This window comes from Mus caroli, unplaced genomic scaffold, assembly GCF_978045245.1.
Source record: "Mus caroli unplaced genomic scaffold, Mus_caroli_1 scaffold_49, whole genome shotgun sequence".
NCBI lineage: Eukaryota > Metazoa > Chordata > Mammalia > Rodentia > Muridae > Mus > Mus caroli.
In genome coordinates this window covers 195,845-208,779 of record NW_028227304.1, presented here as the reverse complement: position 1 = coordinate 208,779, position 12,935 = coordinate 195,845, and the positions used below count along the sequence as shown (strand labels likewise).

The window sequence follows — 12,935 nt, the reverse complement described above, 5'->3', positions numbered from 1 at the left end:
GGAAGGAAGGAAGGAACGAAGGAAGGAAGGAAGGAAGGAACTAAAAGAAGGAGGGAAGGAAAGAATGAAAGAAAGAAAAAAGAATTCTGTTTCAGGGTCATTTTTATCCTCTTGTGGTTTTTTTTTTTTTTTGGAATTTAAGTTTTTAGAAGAGAGCTTTAGATATTTTGGTTGTTTGTTCATTATACACTTCCAACGTATTTTGAGTGTTTTTTTCTTTTTTTTTCCTTTTTTTTTTCCTTTTTTTTCTTTTTTCTTTTTTTTTTTTTACGAATTGTAGTTTATTTCAGGGTTTATGGGTTGTATTTAGGCTTCATGGATTTTTTTTTTCAATTTTCTTATTACTTTTGGTTTGTTTGTTTGTTTTTTTCTTGAATATTTATTCATATTTGAGGGTTTGAATTTTGGTGTTTCATAGTTTTAAGGTTGACAGTCAATGTTGCCCATGCCTTTAATCCATTCTGTGTACATAATGAGGTGTAGGACAGCTAGAGAGAGAAAGCGAACCACAATCCAAAAAAATTATAAAAAAAAAGAAAGAAAGAAAGAAAGAAAGAAAGAAAGAAAGAAAGAAAGAAAGAAAGAAAGAAAGAAAGGAAGGAAGGAAGGAAGGAAGGAAGGAAGATAAAGAAAGAAAGGAAGGAAGGAAGGAAGGAAGGAAGGAAGGAAGGAAGGAAGGAAGGAAGGAAGGAAGATAAAGAAAGAAAGAAAGAAAGAAAGAAAGAAAGAAAGAAAGAAAGAAAGAAAGAAAGAAAGAAAGAAACGAACGAAGGAAGGAAGGAAGGAAGGAAGGAAGGAAGGAAGGAAGGAAGAAAGAAAGAAAGAAAGGAAGGAAGGAAGGAAGGAAGGAAGATAAAGAAAGAAAGAAAGAAAGAAAGAAAGAAAGAAAGAAAGAAAGAAAGAAAGAAAGAAAGAAAGAAACGAACGAAGGAAGGAAGGAAGGAAGGAAGGAAGGAAGGAAGAAAGAAAGAAAGAAAGAAAGGAAGGAAGGAAGGAAGGAAGAAGGAAGAGAAGAAAAGAAAGAAAGAAAGAAAGAAAGAAAGAAAGAAAGAAAGAAAGAAAGAAAAAGGTAAGAAAAAAAAGAAAGAAAAAGAAACGAAAGAAAGAAAAGTTTTGGCTTTAGGGCCATTTTTGACTTCAAGTTTTCTTTTAGAATTTTAGTTTTGTTTTGTTTTGTTTTGTTTTATTGTTTGTAGGGTTTTAGGAAGAGAGTTTTAGAGGTTTTGTTTGTTTGTTCATTTATCGCTTACAATGTATTTTTGTTTTTTTTTTTTTAATGAATTTTAATTTATATCAGAGTTTTGGGGTTTTATTTAGGCTTCAGGGATTTTTTTTTTTATTTTTTATTTCAATGTTCTTCTTAATTTTTTTTTGTTTGTTTGTTTTTGTTTTGTTTTTTTGTTGTTGTTCTTGAATATTTATTTATATTTGAGGGATTTAATATTGGTGTTTCATAGTTTTAAGGTTGTCAAGTAATGATGGCCCATACTTTAACCCATCACTTGTGAGAAAGAGGTAGGGTATTTATGAGTTCAATGCCAGCCTGTCTACAGAAAGAGATGTAGGACAACTAGAGATAGAAAGAGAACTAGAGTCTATAAAATAAAAAAAAAAAGGAAAGAAAGAAAGAAAAAGAAAAAGGAAAGAAAGAAGTATTGAAAGAAAGAAAGAAAGAGAGAGAGAGAGAGAGAGAGAGAGAGAGAGAGAGAGAGAGAGAGAGAGAGAGAAAGAAAGAAAGAAAGAAAGAAAGAAAGAAAGAAAGAAAGAAAGAAAGAAAGAAAGAAAGAAAGAGAAAAAGTAAGAATAAAATGAAGACAAAATGGCAAGAGTTTTAGGGACATTTGCAGCTTCTTGTGTATTTTTATTTTTAGAGTTTTATTGTTTTTTTTTTTTTTAGGTATTGTAGAGTTTTTAGTAGAGTGTCTTAGAGGTGCTTGTTATTTATTATTTTGTTTTCATGCTTCTGGTATATATATTTTTTTCGTTCTGGTTTTGTAATTTATTTAAAACTTTTGTTTCTTCCTTATAGTTTTCAATTTCACGGTTGCCAGATCATTGTGGCCCATGATTTTAACCCACAATTGGGCAGAAGATATAGGAAATATTTGAGTTCAAGGGCAGCCTGTTCTACAGAAGGACTTCCTGTAGATCTTGAGATACACAGATACCCAGTCTCCCCCCCCAAAAAAAAAACAAAAAAAAAAGAAAAAAGAAAGAAAGAAAGTAATAGAAGAAAGAAAGAAAGAAAGAAAGAAAGAAAGAAAGAAAGAAAGAAAGAAAGGAAGAAAGAAAGAAAAAAAAATAAAAAAGAAAAGAGAGAGAGAGAGAGAGAGAGAGAGAGAGAGAGAGAGAGAGAAAGGAATGAAAGTAAAAAGGAAAGCAAGAAAGAAGGTTTGGACTTTAGGGCCATTTTTGACTACTAGTTTTCTTTTAGAATTTTAGGTGCATTTTTGTGTGTGTGTGTGTGTGTGTCTGTGTGTGTGTGTGTGTGTCTGTGTAGGGATTTAATAGAGACTCTTAGAATGTTTTGTTTGTTTGTTTTACGCTTCCAATGTATTTTTAGGTTTTTTTTTCTTTTTTCTTTTTTTTTTTTTTTTTTAAGGAATTTTAGTTTATCTCAGAGTTTTGGCGTTTTATTTAGGATTCTGGGATTTTTAATTTTAATTTTTATTTAAAGGTTCTTGTTAATCTTCCCCAGGGGATTTGAGACCTTCTCTATCTGTCATGGGACCACTAGGACTATCCCCCTCTATGGAAGAGCATCAAAGACATGTTCTTAAATCTGCTCTCCCACAGAAAGGAAGATTAAATCATTCTCCCGCTATAAAAAGTGACCCTGAATATTCTCATTCTAGCAAAAGACTGAAAGATGCTCTCTCCAAACAACGGGTCTTCAGAAAGTCCCGATCTGATCAAGAATTATTCAAATATCCCCTACCAGCCAAAAGGGCCCTCCTGACTTGTCAAGAGGTCCCAAACAGCCAAGATTCTGCCAAAATACTCCCAGTGAGCCAAACAAGCTCCATATTTGTACAGTGTGCTGAGACCAAACAACCCTCTATGCAGCCCTTGTGGTCTCTGGGACATTCTGTATCTGCAGGAGAGGCTGTAAAGAATTCCTCATATACACCAAAGATGCTAGGATTTCCAAAACCTGTACAGGATTCTCTGAGTACTACCCTATCACATAAAGGGATTGTAGGACAGGATACCTCTACAAAAGGAGTTTTAGCCACAGTCCCATCTTTAGAAAGGATTCGTGGTGGTGACACATCTACAAAAGATGTTCTAGGACAGATTCCATCTGTACCGAAGGTTCTGGATCCAATCCAATGTGAACAAGGTGCTATGGGACGTGATTTGCACACACAAGAGTCTGTAGCATCCTGTACAGCTAAAGAAGGGAATTCCTTGGATTCTACCTGTGCACAAGAATCCATAGGACCTCCCCAAACTTCAGAGGAGACCATGAGAACTTTCCTATCTCCTCAAGAGGATCAGCCATCTTCCCCAACTACACAAGATGCTATAGACTCTTATCCACCTGGAAAAAGGGTCGTTGGTCCTCTCCTTGCCCACAAATGTCTCTTCCAAATGCCCAAAAGGCTCTGGGTTCTACTTCATCTTCAAAAGGGCCCTTGGAACCTGTTTTGCCCATCAATTTGTCTATGACACCTGATACTTCTATGCAGAAGGTGTTATCCCCTTCTCCAGCTGAAGAAAGTTTTCTTGGAACTTCCACTAGTACAAAAGGAGGTCTAGAAATTTCCCTACCTGCACAAGAGGCTCTTAGACCTCTCAAATATGTCCATGATGCTCTAGGAGAGGCCACATCTACACAGGTATCTCCAGGCCCTTCCCCTAATTCTGAAGCCACAGTCAAGGCTTGTACAGGTACACAAGACATATTAAGACCTTCTCCATCTGTGCAGATGGGTATAGGATCTACCATATCTGAACAGGGTGTTTTACAGTTATCTCCATCTACGCAAGAATGTGTCTTTTCCATGCCTTCTCTGATGGGAAGTAGTAGACCTTCTCCCTCTACCAATGTGGTCCCCAAGCATCCAGTTTCTGAAAAAAACAGGTTAAGCGTTGATCCTTCTGACAAAGGAGACTCCAGAACTTCTGCTACAAGGGGACTTGCATCATCTCCTGCTGACAAAGAAACATCAATCGCTAAAACTACTCCTCAGGTGAGTCCGAGTCCCACACCTTCTGTATCTGTCCAAAATGCCTTGAAATGTTCCACAAATGACCAAGGGACTGTGGAAAGTTACCAGTCTGACAAAGGGCATGGTGGACATTCCATATTTCCCCAAAAGTCTCAAGGGCCTTCTCTGTCTCACCAAAAGGCTCTGGTATGTTCACCATCTGGCCCAGGGCTTCAGGGAATTTCTTTATCTCTCTCAAATGATCCAGAACATTTTGCCCATTCTCAAGGTGATTTTTCCATTGGCAAATCAGACTTCAGAACTACACAACCTCCTTTATGTTACCAAGGGTCTAAGGGAAAGTCCACATTTAAAAAAAATCATCTAGAACTTGTGCCTTTAGGCCAAACACACCAGAAATCTTCCCTGTCTTCTAAAGCATCTAAAAATCCTTCTGCTTCCAACATTCTTGTTGTAGGACAGTTACCATCTGCCCTAGAATCTGCAAGATCATCAACATCTAAGCATGAACATCTAGAAACTTTTCCAACTGTGCAAAGGTCTTTAGGATGTTTAGCATTTTCCAGGAGCTCTGGGTGTCCAGGGAAAAACAGAACATTTGCCACCTGGCCAAGGTGTTCAGAAAACTTTTCCATCTTCAATCAGATGTTCAGGATATTCACTCCACCTTCCGGGAGATCTGGATCTTTCCTCATCAGCAAAAGGAGTTTCAGGACATGGACCCCCAACTCAGGGGCCTCTGGAATCTTCTTCATGCTTGCCTGGGTTTTCAGGACCTTCGATGTCCTTGCAAAGTCCTCTGGATCTTTCCACAACTACCCAGAGTACTGATGCTACTTCACCAAGTACTCAAGGGACTTTAGCACCTTTGTTATCTCTCCCAAGTAAAACGAGAGCCTGCCAACCCACCCAAAGTTTGGTAGGAACTTTGCCACCTAGACCAGGAGCTCTCGCAATTTCCCCTTCAGCCATTGTTGCTCCTAGACCTTTACCAGTGGCTCCAGAGCCTGTGAGCCTCTCTCTATCATCTCAGAAGACTCCATCAAATTTGCCCCACATTCATGGAGTTCTAGATTTATCTCATTATGGCTCAGGGTCCCCCCTAAATGGAATGCCATTCACCCAATGGCAACAGGGAACTCCCTCCTCCTCAGAAGGAAGTGTAGCACCTTTGTCTTCTGTTCAATGGGCTGTGGGACAATCTTCATCTGCACAACAGACTCCAGAACTCTCCACATCCACACAGGGAACTCTCAGACATTCTTTTTCTGGTCCAGGTGATAGGCCACCTTCCTCACCTTCTAAGGTGTCTAAAGGACCATTGCCATCTGTGGATGTTGATATGGGGACATATTCACATCCTCAGAGATCTCCAGGACATTTGAAAAATGTCTCAGGTTTTCCAAGACATATGCTGCCTGGCCGAGATCCTGTGGGAATTGCCTTACCTGCTCTTGCTACTGAGTCTTTGGTATCTTCTTCATCTTGCCAAGGGCCTCAAGGGTCTTTGCTATCCACCAGGGATGGTGGAAAAGACTCACTCCCTGCACCAAATGCTCAGAAACCTTATCAATTTACTTCACAGACCTTAGAAACATTGATAACTACCCAAGGACCACTGCCCACTTACACACCTTCTAAACAGACTCTGCATTCCTCGCCATCTACACTAGGGGATTTCCATTTGCAAAGGACTCTTTAAATGCCATCACTGTCACAAGGGACCCTAGAGCCTTTGGTATCCTTTCAAAATGAAGGTACAAAATACAAATCAGAAAAAGACATTCTGAGACAGTCTATATCACTACAGGGGACTGTAGAACCATCACGCCATAAGACAGGGGCTTTAGGATCTACTCAACATGCTCATAGGGAGGCTCAAATATTTCCATCTAATCAAGGGGCTGAGATACATTCTCTGTCTCCTACAGGGGTTATGGGACTGACTAAATCTGAAACTAGGACTCTAGAAACTTCGCCATCTGAACCAGGACCTATGAAAACTTTCAGTTCTTTTCAAAAGGTTTCTACAATTTCTCTATCTATACAAGAACCCTGCGACATCCACCATCTGTAACAGAGGCTCTGACATCTTCTCCATCTACCCAGGGAACTAAAAAATCATTGTTATCTTCCCAAGGGACTGTGGAAACTTCCTCATCTGCACCACATACTCATAAACCTCCTCACACCACAACAGGAACTCTAACAATTGTGACATGTAAGCAAGGGCCTCTAGAAGATTCTGGACCTGTCCAGGGGACTGAAGGTTCTTCTACAGTTACCTCAGGGAGATTAGGGCATTCAGCATCTTTCCAAAAGAAACTAGAGCACTTGTCACACATGGTAGAATCTCTGGATAACTTGTCATCTGTCCAAGGGACTGCAACAGATCCTTTGCCTCCTACAGGGTCTATGGGACCTCCAAAATCTGAAACTAGGACTCCAGCAAATTTTCCATCTGAAAAAAGATCTTCTAAATCCACCAGGAAAACTAAAAAGACATTGTTATTTTCCCAAGAGACTGTGGAAACTTCATCATCTGCACCACATATTCAGAAACCACCTCACACTACAACAGGAACTCTAACAATTGGGACATATAAGCATGGGACTCTAGAAGATTCTGGACCTGTCCGGGAGACTGAGTGTTCTTCTACATCTACCTCAGGGAAACTAGAGCATTCAGCATCTTTCCAAAAGAAGCTAGAACACTCTTCACACATGGTAGAATCTCTGGATAACTTGCCATCTGTCCAAGGGACTGCAACAGATCCTTTGCCTCCTATAGGGTCTATGGGACCTCCAAAATCTGAAACTAGGACTCCAGCAAATTTTCCATCTGAAAAAAGATCTTCTAAATCAACCAGGAAAACTAAAATGTCATTGTTATCTTCCCAAGGGGCTGTGGAAACTTCATCATCTGCACCACATGCTTAGAAACCACCTCACACTACAACAGGAACTCTAACAATTGGGACATGTAAGCAAGGGCCTCTAGAAGATTCTGGACCTGTCCAGGGGACTGAGTGTTCTTCTACATATACCTCAGAAAAACTAGAGCATTCAGCATCTTTCCAAAAGAAGCTAGAGCACTCATCACATATGATAGAATTTATGGATAACTTGTCATCTGTCCAAGGGACTACAACAGATCCTTTGCCTCCTATAGGGTCTATGGGACCTCCAAAATCTGAAACTAGGACTCCATCAAATTTTCCATCTGAAAAAAGATTTTCTAAATCCACCAGGAAAACTAAAATGTCATTGTTATCTTCCCAAGGGGCTGTGGAAACTTCATCATCTGCACCACATGCTCAGAAACCACCTCACACTACAACAGGAACTCTAACAATTGGGACATGTAAGCAAGGGCCTCTAGAAGATTCTGGACATGTCCAGGGGACTGAGTGTTCTTCTACATATGCCTCAGGGAAACTAGAGCATTCAGCATCTTTCCAAAAGAAGCTAGAGCACTCATCACATATGATAGAATTTATGGATAACTTGTCATCTGTCCAAGGGACTACAACAGATCCTTTGCCTCCTATAGGGTCTATGGGACCTCCAAAATCTGAAACTAGGACTCCAGCAAATTTTCCATCTGAAAAAAGATCTTCTAAATCCACCAGGAAAACTAAAATGTCATTGTTATCTTCCCAAGGGGCTGTGGAAACTTCATCATCTGCACCACATGCTCAGAAACCACCTCACACTACAACAGGAACTCTAACAATTGGGACATGTAAGCAAGGGCCTCTAGAAGATTCTGGACATGTCCAGGGGACTGAGTGTTCTTCTACATATGCCTCAGGGAAACTAGAGCATTCAGCATCTTTCCAAAAGAAGCTAGAGCACTCATCACATATGATAGAATTTATGGATAACTTGTCATCTGTCCAAGGGACTACAACAGATCCTTTGCCTCCTATAGGGTCTATGGGACCTCCAAAATCTGAAACTAGGACTCCAGCAAATTTTCCATCTGAAAAAAAGATCTTCTAAATCCACCAGGAAAACTAAAATGTCATTGTTATCTTCCCAAGGGGCTGTGGAAACTTCATCATCTGCACCACATGCTCAGAAACCACCTCACACTACAACAGGAACTCTAACAATTGGGACATGTAAGCAAGGGCCTCTAGAAGATTCTGGACATGTCCAGGGGACTGAGTGTTCTTCTACATATGCCTCAGGGAAACTAGAGCATTCAGCATCTTTCCAAAAGAAGCTAGAGCACTCATCACATATGATAGAATTTATGGATAACTTGTCATCTGTCCAAGGGACTACAACAGATCCTTTGCCTCCTATAGGGTCTATGGGACCTCCAAAATCTGAAACTAGGACTCCAGCAAATTTTCCATCTGAAAAAAGATCTTCTAAATCAACCAGGAAAACTATAAAAACATTCTTATCTTCCCAAGGGGATGTGGAAACTTCATCATCTGTACCATGTGTTCAGAAATTTCTCCAGACTACATCAGGCACTCCAACAACTGTGATATGTAAGCAAGCACCTCTAGAACATTCTATACCCTTCCAGGAAACTGTGGGTACTTTGCCATCTATCCCAGGGTTTCTAGAACATTCACCATCTTTCCAACAGAATCCAGGGAACTCATTACACATAATAGAATCTCAGGATACCTCACCATCACTCCAAGGGACTATAGGCTCTTTGCCACATCCCTCAAGTCATACAGAACATTCACAGTTTTAGTTTTTTTTGATTTGTTAAAATCCTACACACCGAAAAAATAAAAAATAATAAAATAATATATATTTCAGAAAATATATAAGAAATAAATAACCATTTTTGGATTCTTATTTATTGTTTAGCATTTTACTCTATTTATTTCTTATATATTTATTTGTTTAGGTGTGCTGTCAACCTACTCCTGTATCCTCTGTCCAATTTTTATTTGAAGGCATTCATAGCTATGAGTTCAAGGCCAGCAGAGTATACAAAGGGAGCTCCCGGACAACCTACTAGACCTAAGTAAATATCAAGCACTCATCCTCTTCCCAGAAGATTCTGGGATCATCGGAGTCTGCCCAGAGTACACATCAACATTGGGAAAGGGTGTCCATGCCCAATGACCAACTCACTTATGGTCATCCAGGATTAATGCAAGGTTAATTATCATCTGTTCCATCTTAGAACTGCTTTCATTGTGTCCCATAACCTACATCTGCCTCCTAATTGGTGGGATTTAAAGCACGTGCCACCACTGTCTGGCAACCGTAAAACAATCCGCAAATATAAAACCCTAATTAAAAAAAAATCGAGGACAATAACAACAACATTTTAATGTATTTCTTTGGGTTTGGTCCTTGTCTTTGTTCAGGCTTCTAGTGTATTTTTAGTGTTTTTAATTGGGTCCTTTGCCTCGAGCAAGGGAGGATCTGCTGCTTCTGCTTTGCCTACTATAGGACCTTTGCAACCATCACCTCTAGAACCTGAAGTCAAATGAAGGCTAAATTAAATCCCAAACACAAAAACACACTATAATCATTTCAACAACGAAAAAAAAACAATAAAAATACACTGTAAGCCTGAAAACAAAACAAAACAAAACAAAAACTCTAAATCACTCTTTAAAAACACTCCAAAATTTTAAAATAATCTAGAAATCTAAAAAGAATACATAAGAAGCCAAAATATCCCTAAAATATCTATCTATTTATTTATTTATTTATTTATTTATTTATTTATTTATTTATTTATTTATTTATTTTTATATTCATGCCTGTGGTTCTAGTATCAATGCCTTCTTCCATGAACAAATACAAAGAGAAGAATTTAAAAAAAAATGAGTTTAGGTACCAGTATCATGTAACATAAATACTAGAGGAAACAAAATAATCAGAGACAAATAAATCACTATTGGCCATAAAAAAGAAACTATATTACCCATTAGAAGTATAATCTTCAATATGTTCTAAACAATCAAGTGTTTACATAAATAAAATGCATTCTGATACAACTGAACATCAAAACATGACAAGGGTAGCCAAGAATTTGAGCATTTTTTTCTTCAAGCAATTAGTAGCACCTCTAGATAAATATCAGGGAAAAAAATAAGTACAAGATTAACAAAGTTGTAGTTTGTTATTGCAGCCAGGGCAACAGATCAGCAGTTTTTCTGCCTCTGTGAAGAGCGCCCAGTTGGAAGGCCCCACAGGTGGTCAGTTACAGCCAGGGCCACAGGCCTACCAGGGCACCTGAAGCAACCAGGTACAAAAGAGGCAGACTCCATACCCTCATCCAGACCAACAAACACCAGGGATAACCAGATGGTGAGCTCAAGATCATAAGCAACAGAAGCCAAAACACATGAGAATCATCAGAATCCAGTTCTCCCACCAAACAAGCCCTGAATACACCAACACACCTGAAAATCAAGGATCTGCCCTAAAACCCTGTCCAATGAAGGTAATAGAGTCCTTTAAGGAGAATCCCAATAACTCACTGAAAGAAATACAGGAAAACACAGGCAAACAGGTGAAGAAATTGAATAAAGCAATCTAAGACCTAAGGGTAGAAGTAGAAACAATCAAGAAAACTCAAATGGAAGCAAACCTAGAAATGGAAAACCTAGAACAGAGGTCAGGAATTACAGATGTAAGTATTACACACAGAAGACAAGAGATAGATGAGAGAATCTCAGGTGTAGAAGATACAGTAGAAGAGATTGGCACAACTGTCAAAGAAAATTCAAAACATAAAAAACTCCTAATCCAAAACATCAAGAAAATTCAGGACACAATGAAAAGACCAAATCTAAAGTTAATAGGAATAGAGAAAAACAGAGATTCCCAGCTCAAAGAACTAGGAGATGGATATTTTTGTTTTAAATACATGATCTAATGAAGCTTAGGCTCACCTCAATTTTCTTGTAGAACAAAACATACTTAAGCTCATCATGGCGCCTCTGTATTCTGAATGCTGGGGTTATAGGCAGTATCACATCAGTTGTGGGCAACACTGATAAACTGATCTACAACTCTGTGGTCGTTTGAATATGCTTGGCCTAGGGAGTGGCAGTATTAGGAGTTGTGGCCTTGTTAGAGTAGGTGTGGCCTTGTTGGAGTAGGTGTGTCACTGTGGGCATGGGCTTTAAGACCCTTGTCCTAGATGCCTAGAAGCCAGTCTTCTCCTAGGTGCTTTCAGAACAGGCGGTGGAACTCTCAGCTCCTCCAGCCCCATGCCTGCCTGATACTGCCATGCCTTGATGATAATAGACTGAACCTCTGAACCTGTAAGCTAGCCCCAATTAATTGTTGCCCTTTATAAGAGTTGTCTTGCTGATGGTGTCTGTTCCCTGCAGTAAAACCTTAACTAAGACAATCTCCAACCAAGCAAATATGGCACAGTTTTAAATAAATACTACAAAGACTCCTTATAAAACATTTTATAAAATGAAGTCCAAATGAAATCAAAGGAAAATAATGAAATAATGATGAAGGACAAAGACCATAAGATCATTATATATGAAAATAAGAATGGAAATTAGAATTAAAACTATGTCCATAAGAAGACATTGAAATTTCTAAACCTCTACCTAGACTGACAAAAGTATAACAACCTACTAGACCTAAGTAAATATGAAAAAATCAAGGTGAATAGCCAGGTAAGCATTAATGAAATTCAACTTGTAACTTAAGAAATCCTAAAACAATCTCCATCTTTATGAATATGTAATAAGTTGGCTAATTCTAACTTCAGCTATGTTTGAAATCAAAAAAAAGTCATGTGGATTCTTTGAAAGAAGACTTGGAGAAGTGCAGTTCACCAAAGCATTTCAGCAAATTAGTAACTTGAGTTAATTGCTCCTCTTGCTTGGCTGACCTCTGAATGTTCCTGATAAGTCTTGGAATCAAAGAGCCAGCAAGTCTTTCTTACTTTTTTGATAATCATCTAGCTGTTATGTGTGCAAATTGCTGTCAGAACCAAGTTCAAATCCGGAGAGAACATTGGGAAGTTAGCTAATGTACCCAGATCATGCCCCAGTGTTGACTCAACCACATTATCATGATAACTCAACCACATTATCATGATTAACAAACATAAGATTAGTGATATGCACTCTGGCATTGAGTCAGCTCAGGTTATCTTTATTTATACATTTATTTTTTCACAGTTGGAAAAGTTTTACCTTTATTTCCTCATTTTCTCACATACAATCTCTTTTAAGAACTTTCTAGTTTTAACAACAATGTGCATACTGTATGTTTTCCCTTCTTTCTTCTCAATAACTTATGGTTTTCTGTCAACCCATGATCTGTATCAGGAGAGAGGAAATACATCCTCATCAAGCAGTTAATATCAAACCCAGCACATTGGTACATAACCAAGTGACCTGGGTTGATAACAATTTTGGGTACAGTATAGAGAGGTGATTGACTATATGCCAAGTAAATTCTAATTTAATTATTGATAAATAGTGTCTTCCCATATTCTAATCATAAGACCCAATTCCTCTAAGGCCAAAGCATTTCAGCAAATTAGTAACCTGAGTTAATTGCTCCTCTTGCTTGGCTGACCTCTGAATGTTCCTGATAAGTCTTGGAAACAAAGAGCCAGCAAGTCTTTCTTACTTTTTTGATAATCATCTAGCTGTTATGTGTGCAAATTGCTGTCAGAACCAAGTTCAAATCCGGAGAGAACATTGGGAAGTTAGCTAATGTACCCAGATCATGCCCCAGTGTTGACTCAACCACATTATCATGATTAACAAACATAAGATTAGTGAT

General features: G+C 38.6%; 1 protein-coding gene across 1 annotated transcript; it reads left to right on the top strand.

Moving 5' to 3' along the window:
- Nucleotides 1-2,724: 2,724 nt before the first annotated feature.
- Nucleotides 2,725-7,115, top strand: LOC146999720 (uncharacterized). Its single transcript, XM_085834448.1, is given in 5 exon segments — nt 2,725-3,571; nt 3,574-4,753; nt 4,755-5,155; nt 5,366-6,223; nt 6,226-7,115. Coding segments are annotated over 5 exon segments (4,176 nt in total).
- Nucleotides 7,116-12,935: the final 5,820 nt, after the last annotated feature.